This window comes from Nanorana parkeri, unplaced genomic scaffold (assembly GCF_000935625.1).
Source record: "Nanorana parkeri isolate BGI_ZX_2015 unplaced genomic scaffold, ASM93562v1 scaffold696, whole genome shotgun sequence".
NCBI classification, from domain to species: domain Eukaryota; kingdom Metazoa; phylum Chordata; class Amphibia; order Anura; family Dicroglossidae; genus Nanorana; species Nanorana parkeri.
The window spans coordinates 70,115-94,653 of NW_017306964.1; the positions used below are offsets into that span (position 1 = coordinate 70,115).

The 24,539-nt window shown below is 41.7% G+C and overlaps 2 protein-coding genes across 2 annotated transcripts in view; one reads left to right on the plus strand and one right to left on the minus strand.

Moving 5' to 3' along the window:
- ALDH5A1 (aldehyde dehydrogenase 5 family member A1) overlaps positions 1–11,102 on the minus strand; it is an 11,856-nt gene extending 754 nt beyond the window's left edge. Inside the window, exons 1-9 of the mRNA XM_018563788.1 lie at positions 10,821–11,102; positions 8,492–8,575; positions 7,299–7,469; positions 6,508–6,624; positions 6,281–6,424; positions 5,544–5,687; positions 4,381–4,539; positions 3,422–3,591; positions 1,426–1,484 (exon numbers count right to left, since the gene is read on the minus strand). Of these exons, the coding sequence (XP_018419290.1) occupies positions 1,426–1,484; positions 3,422–3,591; positions 4,381–4,539; positions 5,544–5,687; positions 6,281–6,424; positions 6,508–6,624; positions 7,299–7,469; positions 8,492–8,575; positions 10,821–11,093 (1,321 nt within the window). The 5' untranslated portion in view covers positions 11,094–11,102. The remainder of the gene's footprint in view (positions 1–1,425; positions 1,485–3,421; positions 3,592–4,380; positions 4,540–5,543; positions 5,688–6,280; positions 6,425–6,507; positions 6,625–7,298; positions 7,470–8,491; positions 8,576–10,820) is intronic.
- A 3,526-nt stretch (positions 11,103–14,628) lies between these two features.
- Positions 14,629–24,539, plus strand: part of GPLD1 (glycosylphosphatidylinositol specific phospholipase D1) — a 34,907-nt gene continuing 24,996 nt past the window's right edge. The window contains exons 1-4 of the mRNA XM_018563785.1: positions 14,629–14,732; positions 17,094–17,149; positions 22,587–22,665; positions 23,600–23,697. Of these exons, the coding sequence (XP_018419287.1) occupies positions 14,645–14,732; positions 17,094–17,149; positions 22,587–22,665; positions 23,600–23,697 (321 nt within the window). The 5' untranslated portion in view covers positions 14,629–14,644. The remainder of the gene's footprint in view (positions 14,733–17,093; positions 17,150–22,586; positions 22,666–23,599; positions 23,698–24,539) is intronic.

Consider the following 24,539-nt stretch of genomic DNA (forward strand, 5'->3'; position numbering starts at 1 on the left):
GAGGTGGGGGGGGGGGGGGGGGGGGGGGGAAATCAATCGGGCAGGAGTGAAGGGAAGACAGCCGAACTGATTCTTCTCCACCTCGGCCGCTGCAGCTACAGCCGAGGAGAAGAATTAGTTTGGCTGTCTTCCCTTCACTCCGGCCACCTGCAGCTTCCTCCGCCCACCTCAGCTTTCCTAGGCTGGGAGGAAGTATGCAGCTGCTATTGGCCGGTTGGAAGTTTTTGCAGCGCGGGACCTGAAGGAAGGCTTCAGCTCTGAACATGGAGGGTACATCTCTGTACCTCCCTGGCTCCCCCCCTCCCGCTGTCAAGCTGGTCCCGGACTCTGCTGTGCCCAGTGCGAGCCCGGGACCAGCATATGGCCTCTGTCACAGGGGATCAGAGGGAGCTCAGTACACGAGCTCCCTCCGGTCCCCTCTCCGCTGTCAGAATGCGGAAGTGGTGTATATTACATCACTTCCGCATTCTTGTGTCACTCTCCAGCTTCAGATGCTGGAGAGAAGCTGATGAAGCAGATCTGTGCTTCATCAGCTTCTTCAGGGGGGTCCTAGGTGACATTAGGGGTCTTGGAGACCCCTGATGTCTCCATAAAGAGGACCTGTCACATATTTTGCTATCACATAAGGGGGTTTTCTAACCCCCCTATGTGATAGCAATAAAGTTTCCCCCCCAAAAATGTAAAGTTACAAATAAAAAAGAATTAAATTTTTTTTAAAGTCCCCCCCATACATACACGCATGCAAACAGGCGTCGGGTGCGCATACGTGTGAAAACGACGATTTCGCCCATTACGCCGCACATGTTACATATCGCCGCGAACGTCGGAATGAGAGCAATAATTGTAGGGCTATCAATCACTGATAACACTAAACTGATGAGTGGTAAAAGCTTTTAAAGCGTCACCTATGGTCAATTTTGGGCATGGTAATTTTTTGCGATTTTGCGGGTGCGCGCAATTTTAAAGCATGACATGTTTGGTGTCTATTTACCCGACGTGACCCCGCTTTTTATATTTTACCAAAAATATGGGTAATAAATGGGTGTGGTTACTGGGGGTGTGGCCACTAAAGGGTGTGGCCACTGAGGGGTGTGGTCACTGAGGGGCGCTGTAAAGCTTTCTCGCACAGGGCGCCTAAAGGCCTAAGGCCGGCCCTGGATACCCCATTAACAAACCATAAACTCATCTTCTAAACATTGGCTCACATGGTCCGGCTAGTTTGCTTTCTATTTCATAAGCTGAAGCTTAGAAAGAGGGATTACAACACAGGCTCAAGCTGGTAACCTCACGCAGTCACCTGGCACTGGGAAAACACTCAGTAGGCTTAACACAGGGAGTTATAATGCTGTCAATCAGCCTCTATGGCTGCTGTCACTGAAGGTGCTGGGGCACAGGCAGTGACTAACTGCTAACATTTTACCGTACCTGCTAAGCCAACATTTGCTGAATTTGCAATGGCAAGGGCTTCCTCTTCAGTATCGAATCTGGATGTTTGAAAAGGAAAATAAAATGAAAAGACTATAGCAACAAATACATGTATATTGTATTGGAGAGTATAGCAATTAGCATTTATTTTGTTGAGAAGACCAAAGAAAAACATTGTATACAAAAAGCAACACACCATACATGTAATTTCCTGTTTCCTTACAAAAAAAAAAAAAAGAGAGAGAGAGAGCACCAACATAGTTAGCCACTTGCTGTCCGGGGCATTTTCTTACTATTTGTGCACACATGATAAAATATAAAATTTTGGCTAGAAAACAGCTTCAGACTCACAATTATATATTTTCTGAAAGCAGAGGCTCTGTAGTATAAAAAAATGCTAGTTGCAATTTTTTATGTTGCACGGTTTTTGCACAAATGTTTATCAAACTAGTATTTTTTTAGGAAATTATAAACTAAATTAAAATTTAGTGCACAGAAACATAATATAATACCCAATTTTTTGGTAAAATATAAAAGACGGGGTCACACCGGGTAAATAGATACCAAACATGTCAAGTCTTAAAATTGCGTTCGCCCGTGAAGCCGCAAAAAAAGTAAATACCCCAAATTTCCCATAGGGAACACTTTAAATGATTTTTCAGCTCATCATTTTAGTGCTAATAGTGATTGATGGCCCTAGATTTAATGCTCTCACTCCGATGCTCATGGCGATATTATTATACAGGATTTATATAGCGCCAACAGTTTGCGCAGCGCTTTAAAATATAAGGAAGACATTACAATCACAATACAATTCAAGACAAGATGGTAAGGAGGGCCCTGCCCGTGAGGGCTTACAATCTAAATGGGAGGAGGAAGTGATACATGAGGAGGGAGCTGTGTGGGGATGAATTGTGTGAGAATGTGATGGTTAAGCGGTTAGGTTGAGATGGGATAGGCTTCCTGATGAGTCTTTAGGGAATGCCTAAAGGCAGTCAAGGTGGGCGACAGACGGACAGGTTGGGGTAAAGAATTCCAGAGGATGGGAGAGACTCTAGAGAAGTCCTAGAGGCGAGCATGGGAGGAGTTGACAAGGGAGCTGGAGAGTAGGAGGTCTTGGGATGAGCGGAGCCGACGGTTAGGGTGATACTTTGAGACGAGGTTTGAGATATAGGCGGAGGCAGAGTTGTGGATGGCTTTGTAAGTGGTTGTTAATATTTAGAATTTTATCCTTTGGGCGAGTGGAAGCCAGTGCAGGGATTGACAGAGGGGGGTTGCAGAAACTGAGCGGTTGGTCAGGTGAATGAGTCTGGCAGCTGCATTCATGATAGACTAAAGGGGGGATAGCCTGTGTAGTGTAACACATGTTACATATGTAACATGTGTAGCGCAGTTGTCGTTTTCGCAAGTAGGCACACAGACGCATGTTTGCGTGTGTAATAGCAGATAGGGTGTGATAGGTCCTCCAAAGAAGCTGAGGAAGCCGACATCTGCTTCCCCAGCTTCATCTCCTGGCTCTAAGAGCCGGAGACTTTAATAGTGACACTGGAAGTGATGTAATACACATCACTTCCGGGTCCAGTGATCGGAGAGAGTTCAGCGGCTGGAAGCCGCTGGACTCTCTCCGATCACTGCGGGGAGACCCGCCGAGCCGCTCCCGGGTGCCGCACGGGGACAGCGGTGCGCGGGGAGCCGCATGGTACAAACGACCCAGCGGCTGTACAGACGCCGGATCGCTTGTACATTAACAGCAATCGCCTGCTGTTAAAAGCAGCCGTGTTCTTGTTTTAACCACTTTAACGTTCAGCAATACGTCTATAGACGGAAGCTGTGTTCTTGTTTTGACCACTTTAACGTTCACCAATACGTCTATAGACAGAAGTGGTTAAAGCAATAAAAAGGTATAAACCTCCATAAAGAAGAAGCTTGACAAGAGGGTTTTTACATTAACAATTGGCAGACCCCTAATAAGCATCCAACTGTAATCTCCGCTTACTTAATGACAGGTGCTAGAGGTCCAAATGTTTCTTCTCTTGTGCAAATCATCTGTGGAGTAACATTGCTGATCAAAGTAGGTTCATAAAAATTCTTCCCAACACTGGATCGTTTGCCTCCCACTTCAATACAAGCACCTTGAGACACGGCATCTTTCACATGCTGATCCACCTAGGATTTTAGAAGAATGATATGAAAATAATAATCTCAGCTATAGGTCAACAGGTTAATGCTTTTCATTATTTTAAACAACAAAAATGCAATTGGTATTTCAAAACACAGTTACAAATACAGGTGATCAAAATTGATTTGCACAAGCCAGCTTCCCGGCCAATCTGCATTGAGCCAGCCAAACAGCATGGAGTCCGCTCCCTGGGCAATCGGGGCTGGGAAGGCGGCTCCATGTTCCCTCGTGGCACTGCCGGTCAGAGGAAATCTACCTCTGACTGGAAGGTCAGGTATCGGTGGTAAGTATCGGAGTATCGGCACAGATACTAGTATTGGTGTATCTCTAGTTTCAACTTATGTGTCTATTTAAAGGGCACCCATCAGTTGGAAAACAATTTGTATTAACACAACTGGGCTATAGCAGGCAACAAAACTTCCCAGTATATTTGCTTCCATTCCCAGTAATCAAAGGTTGATTTTGTTCCAAGTCAAAAGTAAGACATGGCCCCCACACATCACACAGTGCCATCGAGATGCCTTTTCTTAGGTTGGCCACATGCCCACCTTTCACTTTAGTATGTGGGGAGCTCTAACTCAGAAGAGTCAATGTCTGTACAGTAGACATTCCCCAGAATCAAGGTTTCTGGGACACAATTCAACTGACAACTTGTTTCTCCCATCATCCAGCTATGTTCGTTTTTAATTGTTAATTCTAACGTGTTCCTCTTGGCATATAAACAACTATACTACATGTAGCACATTTAAAATGCCTCAATTCCTTTATATAATTACCTTCTCTACAGCTTTTTCATTAATGAGTGGACCCTGAGTGATGCCTTCTTCAAATCCATTGCCTACATGCAGATCTTTCTTCATCAGTGCTGACAGCTTCTTTATAAAAACATCATGTATTCCTTTCTGAACCAGGAATCTGTTTGAACAGACACAAGTCTGTAGGAGACAAAATACAAGTTATGATACGTTATACTTAGACCTTGTTCACACAGGCTTCAGCTTGTTTAAGAGCAGTGTGTACAGCAAGCTTTTACAAAGCATTTGGCAAGCTTTGTGAAAGTCTTAAAAAAACTTTAAGTCCCATATGAGAATGGTAAGCATAGATGGGAGTACTGACTGTCACCTTAGACTAGGGCTGCAGCTAATGATTATTTTCATAATCGATTAGTTGCTCGATTATTTTTTCAACGAATCGATTGGTTGCAATAGAAAAACTCTCTCTTTCTCTCTCTCCCCCCCCTCTCTCTCACACAACTAATCGATAATGAGAATAGTTGCCAACTATTCTCATAAATCGATTATTATCGATTTAAATCGATTAGTTGTTGCAGCCCTACCTTAGACTAACTGAAGAAAGATTGTATAACAAGTAGTAGCACCTGCAGACATAGTACATAGTATGAAAGGAAGGAAAGACTGGAGAGAACTAAATAGTCTTGATCTAGACCAAGACCTCAAAATAGATTGAAGAATTCAAATGTATGTATAGTCAAAATGTATTTTTATAAACTTTTTAAAAAAGTAGTGAAGGCTTAGACTCCTAGGTAAGTTGACCCTATCCAATTGTGCTGGTGACCACTATCACAGACACAGAAGGTAATAGGAAATCCAAACTTTTGGAGTTGTCAACAGAAAAAGTGGTGGCGGTAAAGTTGGAGTTTACACAGTATTAGTATTAACAGGCCTCTACCATCCACCATTGCTTTGGCCTGGTGGCTGGCAACTTAAGCCCTACCAATGCATTCTAAGAGAAGAAAATCACATGCTCCCTGGTATTTCCAAGGGATTTGAGCAGCGGGAGAGCATGGGAAACGTGAGAATCATGGGTTCAGGGGCTCTCAAAAGAACCTGCATTTCTGGAAGAGCCATGTACAAAAGCACCACCCCTATCCTCCCCCTTTGCAATGCAGGCTTCCTTTGACATGAGCAATGTCTCACACCTGTCCAGAATTTCGAAATTTGGAAGCAAGAGCACCAGCTACTGCTTTGTCAACATCTGCACTATCAAAGACAATGAATGGAGCATGTCCTCCAAGTTCCATAGACACCCGCTTTATGGAATCTGCTGCATAGCGAAGCAGAATCTGTACATGGAAAAACAGAAAACATGGTCAGTCACATAATGCTTCCCACATCTAAAATCAGAAAATATCTATCCACAATGTCCACCTTTAAACAGACAAGTATTAAATAATATAACACCTGTACCTCAAGAGGTATGCAGGGTGCCATTGGTCACCTCTCCTTTAAAAACATGTTTGTTCCCTTGCTGTCATGCTAAACCAGTAGCTTTAATATTTTCTAAGTCTGTGAACTCAAGCAAGCAGATCAGAAGTTCTGACTGAACTCTTGTTCCAGGTCAGTGATTCAAAGTACTGAAGCCAGAGACAGACACATAAACATTTCTAGAAGGTAGTTAGCAGAAGCTCTCTCTATATTTCTCTTCTTACAGATATTCTCTAAAAACAGCTTGAACTTATAAATACGTTCAGAAGAAATTGCATGTTCATGTAACAGAAAATGAAATAAAGACTACCTATGCAAGGCCTTAAATATAACCTTTGGTTCTATCACTATGCCCCCCATTAGCTTGTTAAAGATACTCTGCATTCTAACACATATTAATATACATAACCCATCTGTCTTTATCAATGGAAGGTAATAGAAGGTATATTACCTTTCCTGTAGCAGTGGACCCAGTAAAAGAAATTTTGCCAACTGAAGGATCTGTGCAGAGAATTTCTCCAACTTTTGGGGCCTTCTGCCGGGAACATGGTACGACATTGTACACTCCACCTGGAATGCCAGCCTGGTGAGCAAGCTGCAATTTATACAAAGCAGATAAGTAAGCAAGCTGTGCCACGAAACACGGCAAGACATCTAACGACCTCACATAAACTATACCTCTGCAAGTGCTAATGCAGATAGTGGGGTGTCTTCTGCAGGCTTCACTATAACTGTACACCCAGCGGCCAGAGCAGCCCCAACCTTTCTTGTGATCATTGCACTGGGGAAATTCCACTGATTGCAGAGAAAAAGAAGGATTCATTACACAAACATCAAAATGGTTCCTATAAAGCAAGTAATATTTGTACTGCCATAAATAAGTAGTAGTATTTTTGCTCTATTCCTCTAGATCCATAGTAACCACGGCTTGCTGGCATAACATCACAACAGTGCATATGCCAAGACTGCCATCACTTTTTTAAAATAAATTCTTTATTTTAGTTTTCAGAAAATATTACAATATACATCAACAGAAAATATATACATGGTATGTAACAGTACACCACAAGAGAGTAATACCAATCAAGAAACATGCCGAATTCTAGTGGAGGTGAAGTGGGCGCGCAAAGCCCCTTCTCACATGTCTAGAATAGCCACGCTAAAGTATATAAGGAGAAAATGGGAGCAAGTGGTGGGCACTGCAGTCATATCAATGCAGCACTTTGCATGTTAGGTAGATAATAATACTGCACCCTATGCCCACCCTTCCCGAACAGCCAAGGGATGGAAATTGACAAAACAGATATATTTATGCACAGATAAGAGCAGAGTGGAGTTTTGATACATCTTGAGGAGGGATTTCAAAATGAAACATTAATAATGTAAAATGTTGGTAATGACAGCGTGTTACAAATAATATTAATTGAAAAGTTATACTTTTTTTATACTCTAGACAGCTTAAAACCTACTGGGGTAATGATGGTTGCAACTCCAATAGGCTGTTTAAGGGCCAAAGCTCTTCGATCTTTCAGCTGCATGGGGATTACATCTCCATATATGCGTCGAGCCTCTTCAGAGAACCACTCTAGAAAGCCTGCAGCATATACAATTTCACCAAGTGCTTCCTTTATAGGTTTGCCCTAAAAAAACAAAAAAAAACGGATTTTACAGGCCACATGCGGCAAGTGATGCGAGTGTAACAAACTATGTTACTGTGTGAACATACATTCTGATTATACATTTTTGCCTTGTAACAATACAGGTATAAATATTTATATATACTTATAGACTTACATAGGTCCAGCTTGGTCCAATGCAAGTATACATGTTTTATACCTGGTCGGCCCACGGGGATCCTGCAAAAACAATGTAGTAAATGCAGCTACAACAGTGCTTTATAACGATCTTCTGGGTACTGTATGCCACTGGACTAAGCAGCATACCCTCCACTGTGAAAACAGAGGGGCACTCGCCTGGCACAGTGGCCACTCAAGGAGTAATTTTATCAATGAATAATAGGTGTTTTCTAATTGGACGAGGGACACATTGTGATATCACTGTCCCTTGCCCAATCAAATAACTCTTAATATTTACTGACTAGGTGTTCTCTGAATGGCTATCGTGCTGAGTAAGTGACCCCCTTGTGAGAAGTTGCTCATCACGGCGAATTCTTACAATGGGCCACAGTATACATATACCCGGAGTTCAGCTTTAATGATACGGTCAAGAAGTGAAAATGTGAGTCAGATTAAATAATTACTTTCAAGTAAATGTAACAATAAGGAATTAAATAGTTGAACTCACTGATAACAGGTTATAGTTTCCCTTTAATACCTGCACTGAAGAAAACAGGAGTGTTGCCATTGCTAATCTCACCCCCTAAAATGCCAGTTGCCTTTTCGTTATGTTGAAACAGCTCGAGCAAGATCTAAATTCATTGACCTTAAACAAGCAAGACGATCAGGTGTTGCCTTCACTTGCAGCACAGTTTCTCAGTCTCAGACTTAGGAAGAATTAAAACCAGACTGCCAGACAGCTAGCATTTTCACAAGGAGGTCAGCAATTGCTGTCCACATATTTTCATCAGTAGAGCTGTTAGTACTGGAAAGGATCAACTGGCAGAAGGTCCAGTGGGTTGTCCAAAGTTAATCAAGGCTCTTACGTTTTCTGCTGTGATAATCTTGGCAAGATCTTCTTTGTTCTGGATCATCAGGTCATACCATTTGCGCAACAAGTTGCTTCGTTCCTAAGGGAAATTAAACAACAGATTTTTAGATTTATGAAGTCCATTTAAAGTATGCAGACATGTGTACACAAAGATGTGAACATGTTCTACACATAGCCATTGCAAAGACTTTTTCCCTGTAACTATTCTGCTAGGGCTGAAAGTTTTTGAGCCTTGACTGACGGATCATGTGATTGGGCACTCCTGTCAGGGGACTAACACCAGAGGCCAGTGGGGTTGGTTGTGCTGCAGAAGCCATTAAACTTGTTTTAAGAAATGCTCTCCATACACTAGAATCCCTGCATCTGTCTACATGAATCTCCTATACTATGCCAACATTAGTTGAAAGCATTTAGTAGTCACACACTGAATACATTTTCAGTCATGTGCACATCAAACATTACATATCCTCTTTAGTTTGACAAACCAATACTCCAAAATGGCTTACCTTGTTTGAGCATACCTGTTCTAATAATCCCTATGTTCTGGGTATCATCTCTACCACAAATACTTGACTTCCGTTTCAGCACCTAACTACACCACTACATGGGTACAGGACTTAGGAACTGCTATCTCTCACAAAGAATGGTGGAGTATCTGGCTTAATAGTGCAAAAAGTTTGATCAATGTTTTAGCCGTGGAAACCAATAGGTTTCTCATGCGATGATACCTCCTTCCTTCCCAGCTTTTAGGAGCTATCCCAGGTTACCTCTCCTGGTTTTTTGAGGTTTGCATTGCTGAGTACACATTCAGATACAACTGGTTGGATTGCCTTAAAAGCAAATGTTTCTGGTCACATACCTACCAATGAATCCACACCTTATTAAACAAACAGATATATCTGAAAAACTCCAGTGGAAGCCCTTTTAAATAAACATTAGTGGCAATTTACCTTTTTAAATTGGAATTCCATCTACTTAACCATGACTTAACCACTGTGAAGCAGACGATCACCAGGTCCTGGAAAAAGCAAACTATTCCCTTCGAGGAACCTAAATCCTGTGTCAATATCTGCATGACCTATGAGAAAATGGCCTCTACCTGTAATGACAGGTTGCCTATATTCCAAAAAAATCTAAGAGCCCTAGATGACACACTATTGGATGATTTTGACCGCTCTCTATTCACAATTTAAAGTAGAACTGAAGCCAAAACTTTTTTTGATACAGTAAGGGAGGGTTATAGGGGTAAGGGTCAACTTTTTTTTTACACCATCTGTATCCCATTGGGGAGACTTCCCTTTACTTCCTGTCCAAAAGCCACAACAAAAGATAATGGGAAACTCCTAGTGGTCAGCAGGATCATTACAGCTAGTTTCTCATTTATTCCTGTTCTGATGACAACCCAAAATTTGGGATTTTTTTTTTCATTTATAACAGTCATCAGGACATACAGAGGGGGCGAGTCTCCTTAATGGGGACACAGACAGCAATAAAAACCTGAAAGGTGTTCTGATCCCTCTCCATTCTATCCAAAACAAAAAAAAGGTTTTGGTTTCAGTTACACTTTTTTTCCATTTTAGACCTAAAAAGTCAGAGCCCAACCACAATGAGCTTGCCTTCCTTCTTCTTACCCATCCATTCCACCAGACCACCTCTCCCCCTTGCCCACTCTCCCCAACTGTATTTCTTACTTATCTGGTATGTTTGCTGTATAGTTTCTTCAGCTCTTCTATTCCTTGTCCCCACTGCTTTTACTGGATGGTAGCTAATATTGCGACTGGCAAAGCAGGAAATCATTTTGTATTCCCACGCTGGCTATAAGCATTGTTAGGCTGGTTCCATGCATGGTCGACTTGGTTATGCTATGTAACATCTATGCAATGCCTTTTCAATAATTATTGAAAAGAAAGTATTTACTAAACAATAGTGAATAAAAGCTGCTCCCGTACAATGGCCTCTTCATTTACTGATGAATGACTAGTAGTTAACCAAGTCCGCCCAAGCCCGTGCAAAATTGTGTCCCCCCCACCCCCTACCAGCCAAATCAGTTGCCTGGGCATCTTGCAGCTCCACATAATAAAGGGGCGAAGAATGCCCCGGCTGCATCAGGAGGTGGGTGTCACTTTTGCACGGGCTTGGGCGAATTTAGGTTGCACCATGTCCACAAACATCTCTAATGACTAGCCTGACTATTATACAGCTTCAAAGAATAAATGTGAAACCATAACTATATCAAAGACAACCAATTCAAGTTCATTAGCTCAATACAGGATTTGGAACTAAGGTCTTTTTAGTGGAAGACACAATACTGGCTATGTGCTCACCTTGCTGGGCACCTCTTTCCAGGTCTGGAATGCCCCTGAAGCAGCTTTTATTGCCTCCCTGCATTCTGCAGGCCCGCAGTCAGTAACCTGAACCAGTTCTGTGCCAGTGGCAGGATCCAGCACTGGGAAAGTAGCAGAATCAGAGGAACTAATCCAAGAGCCTCCAATATAGGCTGTAGAGCGCAACAAGGAGGTGGGCAACACACTGGCACAAGAGGAGGACATCCTGTATAATACTCTTAGGATGTTGGGAGAGGGTACATGTGAAAACATCACCCGAGATACTGAAAAGGAAAGGCCAGCAAAGGAAATGGAATATACAAGGTGCACAATAACAGGTGACTACATGCAGTAAAAATCAGTAATCATTAAATGTAATGCACTCTTCAGATGAAAAGCCAGCTTAATGATTACTGAAGGTTATCAGGACACTGCTCAGAGATCAGGTCCAGGGGAGTAGAATGCTGCCCAGTAGCCCTGCACAAAGGACACAAAATGCACTTACAATGGCCAATCACTGTACAAAGACAAAACAATGTACAGGATAGATGTATAGGAGTACAATGCAGGGAGCTGGCGAGCTAAAGGGTAAATACAAATGACAGCACAAACCCGTTGTCCCTTCACTGCACTGACAACTAAGAGCCGTGACACCGAGCGTGCGTAGGGGGTGTGTCATCGGTTTCCACCAATCACCACCCCATGGGTCTGCACGCTTCCAATCATCACGCTCCAGCCTCCGTTCTCGTCCAATCATCGTCCTAGAGTCACCTCTTCCCTCCAATCACGTCTCTCGTCTACGAGTACTGTGCAATGAATGAGCTAATAAATTAGCAAAGCGATGACAGCGCCACCTGGTGGTGGGTGGTTAACAACTGCATATCATTCTCACCATTCCAGTGCATACAATGCTTTCTCAATCTAGTACTAGTACTTAGTACTAGAATAATTTTGTCATTTTTACATGTTAAAATCTGAACCACCAAACAATGAAATAAATTTTAGTGCACACAGACACAATATAATACCCACATTTTTGGTAAAAAAATAAAAGATGGGGTCACATTGAGCAGATACAAAACAGGTCACAGGTGAAAATTGTGTGCGCCTGTGCAATGGAGAAAAACTATGGTACTCAAAACACTTTAAAAGCCTTTACTGCTCATTAGTTTAGAGTTAACAGCAAATTATAGCCCTAGAATTATTGCTTTCACTTGGGCGTTAGCAGGGACACCCAACCGGTGTGACAAAATTGTTGTTTACATGCACGTCCTACGCACACATTTTTATTCGCATGCAGATGGCAGGAGCGGAGGGGTTGGTTTGAATTTTTTAAAATGTATTAATGTAATTTTTTTTTACTTTAACACTTTAAAACATTTTTCACTTTAACTTTATTGCTCTCACAAAGGGCCTAACAAGCCCCTGTGCCATAGCAAATTAAGGTGACAGTTTCTCTTTATGGAGACCTCTGGGGTCTATTACACCCCGAGACCTCAGCGAATCTGCCGCTCCAGGCAAACGCCTTGTTTGCCTCGCAGCAGATACGCCGCTGATTATACCCCAGATGTCTCTCCTGCCTTCCAATACAGACAATCAAGCGCAGCAATGTGCTTGATCGCCTGTGTAACCCGCACTTCAGCTGGCTTGACAGCTCTCCCTGCCTCATCACAGAGCAGATCAGGGAACAGACGTTCCTCGGTCTGCTTCCATTCTCCATCCTGACACCGTCAGCAATGGTACCAGGCACCCCAAAGGAGTGTACAGCCACCCAGATCACTTGTAATTAACAAGCATCACCTGATGAAAAAAAGATGCATCAGCAGCCATGATCTTGGTACAAACCACTGCAGGATGAGGACATATATGTATGTGTGGTGGTCTTAAAGTGGTTAGAGAAGAACTTTGGGCATGTAGAAAATTAACCCTTGCAGTGGAGCTACCCCACACTACAAGGGTTAAGTATTCGTTTTGGTCTAGGATGTAAAATCCCGCGACAATCATCGCTCACCTGTCTTCTCCCCCTCTCCAGATGTGCAATGTCCTTTGGTGTCCTCACGTCCAATGCAAGAGGATATCACAGCGAACAGTTAGTTGTGGATGTAAATATAGGAATGGCATACTAGTCATATTTGGCTGGTCTATATGACAAAATTATTTCCAGCAATGATAATAAAAAGAAACAAATATTAATAATGGCCAGAAAAGTAGTTCAGACTTTGAACATTGAAGTTTTCCTCATATCAGTGGTCAGTGGAAAAGTACTTAGTTACATTGATGATCAATGGAGAAGTGGCCCTTTCATTGGTGGGCAGTTTAGGGCCCCCTTACATTGGTGGACAGTGGGAAGAATGCTGTTAATAGTAATCAGAAATGGCAGATTACTTATGAAACCCCTGGCAACTGCCGAAGGAACCCTAGGGTTCCATGTAACTCTGGTTGAGAAAGGCTGAGTTAGTATGTTTTCATTGCTTCTAAGTGGTCCTCTTGTGCTACCTATTATCAATCCTTGTTTTCTCCTCATCTTCCTTTATTTGCCCTAATGTACAGACCATTATAAACATGCACTATTTATTTAACTATATAAAATGTTAGGACCTCTGTCAATGGGTTTCATCAAAACTGCATCTCTACCCATAGAGGCTAATGGAATGCAAAAAAAGTTTAATGCAGTTTAGAAGGAGATGGAATACAGGTCAGAAGGAGGCAACTGGAGGTTAAATGCATTGTCAATGAACTTCTCAAACTGATCTCAAATGAAAGAAGAATGCATCTAAAAGCAAGCTGCATTTGTCCATCAACACAAGCCCAAAGCCCATTAACACAGACCTCTTTACTAGACTAACTCTATCATCCAACCACTTTAGATCATTACCTTAGTACAAACAGAATGCAGGGGTTTTTTTTAGTTGCATACATTTGCAAAAATATGAGGAAGCTACATTGCCATGTCACATCTGATGAGTGTGGTCCCGAACTCTACACTTATTTTCCCAATTATGGAAACATATATAGCAATGCAAAACAGAGAGCAGGCTCACCTGGGGAAATCCCTATCCTCTTTAAAGGCATGGACACACACCAGAAGCCCAGTCATTAACTTTAAAAGGCAGCTGAAGACTTCCAGTGTGTGTCTGCGCCAAATCCCAAAAAGTAAATATGGCAGCCTCTCAGATCTGTTTAACAATAGCAAACAGGGAAAGATGGGCAGGGCAATATACAAAACAGAGGAGGTCTCCAGCACACTTTTATGCTAGCCTACAAAAAACCTTACTAATCTACTTTAACTACTTAAGTTACGACCAGAGGTTTTAGTGGCACACATGTGCAAATATATGGGGAAGCCACACTGCTGCTTCAAGGCACCTCTGATTTTTTTTTTTTTAGATCATCACCTGTCCCAGAAAGACAAATACAACCGTAGAAGACTGTCTTCCAGTATCTATGGGTACCTTAATGTAAACCTGTCACAATGTAAAAGTAGCTATACTGGCTTCAAAAAAGGAAAGCAAGTACTTACATGTACCTTTGAAGAGTTAAAGATGCTGTTAGGAAATGCTAAAATATGTCTATGATTTTTTACCTTACTAAAGGTTGGCCAGCACACTGTTAATACACTGCTTGTACTCCCTGGGAGACCCCAGCTAGCTCAGTAACCATTTTGTTGTATCAAAAGAAACAAAATAATGCAGGGTTTTTTTTGGTAATACTAAAAAACTTTTCTGTCAATATTGCTGTAACCACACAAAATTCCAAAGGTTGTTCGGCTAACTGTGTACAGCTCTTTCACCCGTCATGACACATGGCATGACAGTTTAAAAAGGATGGCTGTATACATTGCATTCTTGGCAGTTTATTTTTTTATGCTACAACAAAGTGAGCCGTGTGGTCTTTCAACACACATAGAGATAGGTAAGTGAAATGACTACTCTGTCTGTCTAATATCTGACAATTAAACTGGCACCATCTAGGAAACAGTGATGTACCAGGGAAACAGAACTTACATAAACTTCTATATTATTATTATTACACAGGATTTATTTAGTGCCAGCAGTTTGCGCAGCGCTTTATAATATAAGGAAGATGTTACAATTACAATACAATTAAAGACAAGATGATAAAGAGGGCCCTGGCCATGAGGGCTTACAATTTAAAAACATATTACTTCCCTATAAATAGATTGTGTTGTTGTTGTTTAGTAAGCATCAGTCCACTTGATAAGGATATTAAAGTCTAAAGGTTTTAAAAGGGTATCTAAATCCAAAAGCAAAAATGTAATATAATACCCTAAATGTGGTTGCTGCATTCGTTTTCTTTTTTTCCTTTATTTTCACCTTTTGAGCCAGCCAGTAAGTCTTATTTTTCTGCTTCCTTTAACAGATCAAGATGTCCACCAATAGTGGCAGATAGAGGGTTGAGACCACTGGCAGGGGTGCTTACAATGTTCATCTTTTATTTATGTAAAATATTTATCCCAAAAGGAAAATAAAACTGTAACTGCTTAAAAAGTGTTATCTGGAGTTCGCCTTTAATTTGTTAGTAAAGTCCATGCTGCTGTCCAAGGGTGACTACATTGCTCCTCCATAGAGTGGAGACACCCTAAGAGAGGAAGTGTGTTACTGGCCGGATCACCAGGTGAAAATAAAAGGAAAAAAGCCTTAAAAATAAAAGTAATGCAGTCATCACATCCAAGGATTGGTTAGCTGCACTATGTTACAATATTGTTTTGGGGTTTAGATGTGCTTTAAGCTATTTCAAAGGCTGATAAAGTCACATACAATGGCTGCTACTCCTTGATGTTTAAAAATATTAGTTTCCTGCAGAGTCAGATGATCCCCTGAGCACTGGCTCTGATGTCCAGTTTTTGGATGTCTCCTTTCCCCTGCAGGGTCCTATGAAGCCACCTCTGCGTGTACTTGTAAGTTCTGTGTCGTCACAAACACAAAGGCACAGCAGGGCAAGCTGCTTCCCAGCTTCCCCCAACTCCCTCCTTCACCTAGTAGATGGATGGCTGCTGGAGACTGCTCTGTCTCTTGTGATTTTGTACTGGGCAGGAAGTTCAGGGAAGCCGCGAGAGTTGGAAAAATTATGACTGTAAATGCTTAAGTAAAAATGTGAATAAATTGTTTTAGGCCTGCGGAAATTAACGATTAATCCCTCGATTAAACGTTAATTTTTTTGATCGATCAAAATTATTTTGATCAGTACTCACCTCTCCGCCGGCACGGGAGTTCCGTCGGAGATCCGGTGACCTCACAGACATCGACGTCACCGGACTCCTCCCCCCTTCCCCAAGTGGCTCTGTTGGCTAACAAAGGGAAGGGGGGAGGAGTCTGGGGACGTCGATGTCCGTGATGGCTAACAAAGGGGAGGCGGGAGGAGTCCGGCGACGGCGATGTCCGTGACGTCATCTGACTCCTCCCCCTTCCCTTCGTTTGCCGACGGAGCCACTTGGGCCGGTGATCTGTCGACACTTAACGAGTTCTGCAACCGCCTGACTTCCGGTTTCGTTACAACTAAGAGGTTTGCCCAAGAAACTTGTTCTGCACAAGCGCCAGCCAAGGCATTGGCCTATACACATACAGCACAGCAATGAAGTAATAAAATGAACTAGGATCACACTAATCCAGCACGTTGTTATTCTGAGTTGCCCCACTCAAGTGGCGGCCATATTGAGTGGGGCATGTGAGATTAATATCGTGCTGGGTTAGTGTGATCCCAGTTCATTTTATTACTTCATTGCTGTGCTGTATGTGTATAGGCCAATGTAGTTGGATCTGTATGTGCATTATAATTAATCGAAATTAATCGATTAAAAGAAATTCGATTAATCGAACACAAAAATTTTAATCAGTACCAGCCCTAATATATTTATATTGTTTGATCTGGATTCATTTTTGAAAAAAAGGTTTGAGAGTTTAATACTACTTAGAATTGGATCTAAAGCCTGTAAAAAAAATCATTGATGGCAGGTAGACTTTTGATTATTAAATCTGCGTTATTAAATCTTTTTTCTGGTGCGCCCATTGAAGTCTATTCATGCCAAGACACTTGAACCTGGCCTCAAAAGAAGCTCATGTATGTTTTTGAGCTACAGACGTTTTGCTATAAGAGACAAAATGCTCAGGTGTGAACAGAGGCCAGTGAAAACATTGGGTTTCTTCCTGTTGAGTTTTGTGGCGCCTTGAAGGCACTCGAGCTTCAAAATGCTCAGGCAGGAATGGGGCCTAAATGAGATTTGTGAAAATGTTATCTTCTTTGATTTTTTTTTAGCACACAGAGCTCTGGAGTATTTCAGTCAGAATGAGAGAAAAGTTAACTACAGAGAGGTACATTTATCCTATTTATTTATTGAGCTACTGTACTAGAGGTACCCATATACCAGCAGATTCATCAGCTGGTTTTTATCATCAGGAGACAGAAACACGGCTCTACAGTAGAACTCCAGCCAATTTTTAAAATTTTGTATAGAATAAGACAGGCTAATAACCCCAGTCCGTTTTTATTGCCATCTATCTCCCGTTGGTGAGATTTCTATTCACTTCCTGTCCAACAGCCACAACAGGAAGTGAGAGGAAATGCCTCTAAAGAGAGGGAAATCCCTGGTGGTCAGCAGGATCACCAGAACTAGAGTCCACATTGGAAGATTTCCCATCTATTCCTGTTCTGATAGCAACCCAAGATTTGGCATTTTCCTTCACTTTCAGTGATAAAGGTCACCAGGACAAATAGAGAGGGTGAATCATTCTAACAGGAACATAGACCACAATAAAAACCTGACAGGTGTTGTTATCACTCTCCACTCTATCCAAAACTAAAAAAAGTTTGGTTTCAGTTGCAGTTTAATATATCTGAATATTCAGTGTAAGTGGTCTTATAATGATCATATATGAAGGGGCATTTTCATGAGGCTGTGCAAAATCTGACTGTTGCCAATTTAATATGGACTGGCACAGGACATCATTTTCTCCCCATTAACATAACAGTTCTAAAATGTCTGAATTTGGCATCATAGTTTTCCTATATGGCGTTATGTGCATTTTTACAGGGTTATTCAGAAAAGGGTGAAGGGTTTGGAGAAGGCAGGAGAAGTGAACAATCTAGGACAAAATAGCTGATTTTGAAAAATTCTCCAATTCAGCTTATTTTCCAGTTCAGCTATGTTGTCCTAGATTGTTCACTTCTCCTGCCTTCTCCAAACTCTTCACCATTTTGTGAATAGCCCTGATAGTTTTTAGGTAAGGGTCATTTAACTTTTTTAATTTACGTTTAAACGTTTCTGTCAATCAGAGAACAGAACATTTGTTATCATACTACTAGGGAAAGTAGAGCCATAGACCTTGTTACACCCTCCAAGGCAGCACGTGCATTGCGTTAAGTGAGCACTAACACGTTAAAAGTGTGTGTGTGTGTTTTAAAGTGCTTTGCATTATACATTTCTCTTTTTCTCACAGCAGGAGCCAAAGTACTTTTTTTTTGCGTTTGCAGTGTTTTGGGATGTGCTGTAACACTCTGCGCTGCATTTCAATGCAGCACGTCCTATTCTCACCCAGCACACACCAACACAGCATTGGAACAGTGGAACCAATGTATCTTTTACTGTGATTATAGTGTGCCAGCCCAGCGCACATGATGTAAATGAGCCCTTACACACATCCAATTGCTCTCTCCACATATCATTTAAACAAAACTGCAGAAGAGAATGCAGATTAAATTGTAAATGGTTCTGCAGGGGCAGGACCTGACAGCTTTGTACAAGTGGATATGGGAAGGAATAGGGGGCTATAGCTGGCTCTGAAGAGAGATTTGGAGAGACCTAAACATTGTTGCTAGCTGCAAATGATTGCCATAAGTGATAGAGAGTAATGTGGCGAGCTGTGATTGGTTGTCGGGAGTGATACAGGGTACTGTGGTAAGATGTGGTTGGTTGTCGTAAGTGATAGAGGGTACTGTGGCTAGCTGTGGTTGGTTGTTGTAAGTAGTAGAGGGTACTGTGGCAAGATGTGGTTGGTTGTCGACAGTGATAGAGAGTACCGTGGCTAGCTGTGGTTGGTTGGCGTAATTGATAGAGGGTACTGTAACTAGCTGTGGTTGGTTGTCATAAGTGATAGTGGGTAGTGTGGCTAGCTGTGGTTGGTTGTCATAAGTGATAGAGGGTAGTGTGGCTAGCTGTGGTTGGTTGTCATAAGTGATAGAGGGTAGTGTGGATAGCTGTGGTTGGTTGTCGTAAGAGATAGTGGGTACTGTGAATAAGCTGTGGTTGGTTGGCATAAGTTTATAGCGTGTACTGTAGCTAGCTGTGGTTGGTTGTCATAAGTGATAGAGAGTACTGTGGCAAGATGTGGTTTGTCGTCGTAAGTGATGATAAATGGCACTGTGGCTAGCTGTGATTAGTTGTTTTAAGTGATAGAGGGTACTGTCGCCAGCTGTGGTTTGGTAGTCATAAGTGATAGAGGGCACTGTGGCTAGCTGTAGTTGGTTGTCTTAAGTGATAGATGATTCTGTGACTAGCTGTGGTTAGTTGTTGTATATGGTAGAGGGCACTGTGGCTAGCCGTGGTTAGTTAGCTGTATGTGTATAGGCCAATGTAGTTGGATCTGTATGTGCATTATAATTAATCGAAATTAATCGATTAAAAGAAATTCGATTAATCGAACACAAAAATTTTAATCAGTACCAGCCCTAATATATTTATATTGTTTGATCTGGATTCATTTTTGAAAAAAAGGTTTGAGAGTTTAATACTACTTAGAATTGGATCTAAAGCCTGTAAAAAAAATCATTGATGGCAGGTAGACTTTTGATTATTAAATCTGCGTTATTAAATCTTTTTTCTGGTGCGCCCATTGAAGTCTATTCATGCCAAGACACTTGAACCTGGCCTCAAAAGAAGCTCATGTATGTTTTTGAGCTACAGACGTTTTGCTATAAGAGACAAAATGCTCAGGTGTGAACAGAGGCCAGTGAAAACATTGGGTTTCTTCCTGTTGAGTTTTGTGGCGCCTTGAAGGCACTCGAGCTTCAAAATGCTCAGGCAGGAATGGGGCCTAAATGAGATTTGTGAAAATGTTATCTTCTTTGATTTTTTTTTAGCACACAGAGCTCTGGAGTATTTCAGTCAGAATGAGAGAAAAGTTAACTACAGAGAGGTACATTTATCCTATTTATTTATTGAGCTACTGTACTAGAGGTACCCATATACCAGCAGATTCATCAGCTGGTTTTTATCATCAGGAGACAGAAACACGGCTCTACAGTAGAACTCCAGCCAATTTTTAAAATTTTGTATAGAATAAGACAGGCTAATAACCCCAGTCCGTTTTTATTGCCATCTATCTCCCGTTGGTGAGATTTCTATTCACTTCCTGTCCAACAGCCACAACAGGAAGTGAGAGGAAATGCCTCTAAAGAGAGGGAAATCCCTGGTGGTCAGCAGGATCACCAGAACTAGAGTCCACATTGGAAGATTTCCCATCTATTCCTGTTCTGATAGCAACCCAAGATTTGGCATTTTCCTTCACTTTCAGTGATAAAGGTCACCAGGACAAATAGAGAGGGTGAATCATTCTAACAGGAACATAGACCACAATAAAAACCTGACAGGTGTTGTTATCACTCTCCACTCTATCCAAAACTAAAAAAAGTTTGGTTTCAGTTGCAGTTTAATATATCTGAATATTCAGTGTAAGTGGTCTTATAATGATCATATATGAAGGGGCATTTTCATGAGGCTGTGCAAAATCTGACTGTTGCCAATTTAATATGGACTGGCACAGGACATCATTTTCTCCCCATTAACATAACAGTTCTAAAATGTCTGAATTTGGCATCATAGTTTTCCTATATGGCGTTATGTGCATTTTTACAGGGTTATTCAGAAAAGGGTGAAGGGTTTGGAGAAGGCAGGAGAAGTGAACAATCTAGGACAAAATAGCTGATTTTGAAAAATTCTCCAATTCAGCTTATTTTCCAGTTCAGCTATGTTGTCCTAGATTGTTCACTTCTCCTGCCTTCTCCAAACTCTTCACCATTTTGTGAATAGCCCTGATAGTTTTTAGGTAAGGGTCATTTAACTTTTTTAATTTACGTTTAAACGTTTCTGTCAATCAGAGAACAGAACATTTGTTATCATACTACTAGGGAAAGTAGAGCCATAGACCTTGTTACACCCTCCAAGGCAGCACGTGCATTGCGTTAAGTGAGCACTAACACGTTAAAAGTGTGTGTGTGTGTTTTAAAGTGCTTTGCATTATACATTTCTCTTTTTCTCACAGCAGGAGCCAAAGTACTTTTTTTTTGCGTTTGCAGTGTTTTGGGATGTGCTGTAACACTCTGCGCTGCATTTCAATGCAGCACGTCCTATTCTCACCCAGCACACACCAACACAGCATTGGAACAGTGGAACCAATGTATCTTTTACTGTGATTATAGTGTGCCAGCCCAGCGCACATGATGTAAATGAGCCCTTACACACATCCAATTGCTCTCTCCACATATCATTTAAACAAAACTGCAGAAGAGAATGCAGATTAAATTGTAAATGGTTCTGCAGGGGCAGGACCTGACAGCTTTGTACAAGTGGATATGGGAAGGAATAGGGGGCTATAGCTGGCTCTGAAGAGAGATTTGGAGAGACCTAAACATTGTTGCTAGCTGCAAATGATTGCCATAAGTGATAGAGAGTAATGTGGCGAGCTGTGATTGGTTGTCGGGAGTGATACAGGGTACTGTGGTAAGATGTGGTTGGTTGTCGTAAGTGATAGAGGGTACTGTGGCTAGCTGTGGTTGGTTGTTGTAAGTAGTAGAGGGTACTGTGGCAAGATGTGGTTGGTTGTCGACAGTGATAGAGAGTACCGTGGCTAGCTGTGGTTGGTTGGCGTAATTGATAGAGGGTACTGTAACTAGCTGTGGTTGGTTGTCATAAGTGATAGTGGGTAGTGTGGCTAGCTGTGGTTGGTTGTCATAAGTGATAGAGGGTAGTGTGGCTAGCTGTGGTTGGTTGTCATAAGTGATAGAGGGTAGTGTGGATAGCTGTGGTTGGTTGTCGTAAGAGATAGTGGGTACTGTGAATAAGCTGTGGTTGGTTGGCATAAGTTTATAGCGTGTACTGTAGCTAGCTGTGGTTGGTTGTCATAAGTGATAGAGAGTACTGTGGCAAGATGTGGTTTGTCGTCGTAAGTGATGATAAATGGCACTGTGGCTAGCTGTGATTAGTTGTTTTAAGTGATAGAGGGTACTGTCGCCAGCTGTGGTTTGGTAGTCATAAGTGATAGAGGGCACTGTGGCTAGCTGTAGTTGGTTGTCTTAAGTGATAGATGATTCTGTGACTAGCTGTGGTTAGTTGTTGTATATGGTAGAGGGCACTGTGGCTAGCCGTGGTTAGTTGTTGTAAGTGATAGAGTGTTCTGTAGCTAGCTGTGGCTAGTTGTCATAAGTGATAGAGGGCAATGTGACTAGCTGTGGTTGGTTGCCGTAAGTGATAGATGGTACTATGGCTAGCTGTAGTTGGTCATCGTTAGTGATAGAGGGCACTGTGGCTATCTGTGGTTGGTTGTCATAAGTGATAGAGGATAGTGTGACTAGCTGTGGATGGGTTCTGAATTAACCTGAGACATTGTGACCATACTGGATAAAAACCAGTAGGAAAAACAGAAGCATGTTTAGGAGTCTAACAAAGTGCATTGCCCCTTTTAGAAAGGCTTTATATGACTTAATGCAAAGAATTACTATTATGTATAATTCTCTATGTCTGTTTCATATTACCAGCTGCTCCAGAAGCATCCTGATGCATATCAGGCTGGCAGTGTATACCCTGACGCCTTTTATCAGGGCCTCTGTATGCAAGGTAAGTGGAGCAAGCCTAAAGGCTAACACTAACCAAAATGTGCAATACATTCTAAAGTTGAACTCTGAGATAAGCAAATATTGTCTAAATACAAGTTATGTTTATTCTTACTTGAATCTGGGTGTGCTTTGTGTATTTCTTCCAGATCTGTGCAGTATGAAACTTTATCTTAGTGCAGGAGCTTATTTTAATACTGACCAGTCACTACTGCTCCCTTTCCTTGTGCAGGGTGACTGGTCTTTCGATTCGGAACGAAACGAATCGCACATGTCTACCCAGCCCTGACCTATGAGCTTATCTGCCCACAGCCCCCAGGGACCTACCTGCCAGTCACATGTTGTTTGTGGCCCTAGCTACTTTTTTTTTTTTGTTTTAACTTGGGGGAGGGTCCCTCCTAACATTCCTACCAGACATAAAGGGTCTGGTATGAATTGGGGGGGAACCTCACGCTTTTTTTTTTTTTCATCTTCTGCAGACTGTTAAAAAAAAAAAACATTTTTTTTTCTAATGTCACTTTGCTGCTAATGAAATTTCGTCCAATAAACGACATTTCGACCGGACTACCGCTAACGAATTTCATCCAAATCCGAATCCCGCAACAAATTCAATCCGGAAAACAAAATAACGCAAAATCCGAATCAAAACGAAACGAAACTAAACACATTTTTTGCTGGTGCACATGTCTAGGGCTGGGCATTATGCATCTGTCTCTGGGAGTCATGCCTGTGGCTGTGAGAATCTTGCAGTGCCTCATGGGATATGTAGTTCCACAACAGCTGGAGGGCTGGAGTTTGCCCAGGTCATGTAAATGTATAATGGGGTCATTGCAGTGATTATGTTACACTGAGAGTGGCTGCTTTAGATAAATATTACGTCACGGAATTGGTCTTAATAATTATATTTGTATCATTAATGTTTCACTTGCTTTCTTCAGGAAAATATCACTACGTATCAGAAGATTCACACTGGACACCTTTTTTGAAAACCAGCATTAATTATATTAGAAGAACATATCCGCTGCCATGGGATCAGGTACAGTTGCTGAATGCTATTGCTTTACATGGCAATAGACAAAAGTGAGCTGAACTCCGGAATGAGTAAACCTTGTCTAAATATAAGAGGCATGTGTATTCCTGTTTGAATCCTGGTGTGCTTTGTGTATTCCTTCTATATCTGTGCAGTAATCCGGTGTGAAACTTTCCCTCTGTGCAGGAGCTTCCTGTAATAAAGACCAGTCACTGCTGCTCTCTCTCTCCTTGTGCAAGGTGACTGGTCTTGTCTCCGCCCCTCCTGTAGTTTTCTGCAGATAGCCCGTAGTGGGTTGGGCCTGCTGGGACACTCCCACAGATGTGATGTCTGCACAAGCTATGTGCAGCTAAGTGATGATGTCACTGCTACGTTTACAAAGTAATATTTGGGTTCACAAAGACAAAACGTGGATTGATATCCTTTGTGGCTATTAAGGAATATATTAACCAGTTGACATCCGCGGTGTTAAACCCCCTTCCCATCCAGGCCATTTTTCAGTATTCAGCGCTGCGGTACTTTAACTGACATTTATTCCGTCATGCAGCGCTGTACTGAAATGAATTTTATATCCTTTTTTGGGGACAGATAGAGCTTTCTTTTGGTGGTATTTATTCACCACTGGGGGTTTTATTTTTTTACTATATTAAGGAAAAATTACCGAAATTTAAAAAAAAAAAACAGTTTCCCCTATATTAAATGATAAAACATTTATTATTACCCAATTTTTTGGTAAAATATAAAAGATGGGGTCACGTCGGGTAAAAAGACACTAAACATGTCAAGCCTTAAAATTGCGTGCGCGCGCGAAACCTCAAAAAACGATAATACCCAAAATTGGCCCTAGG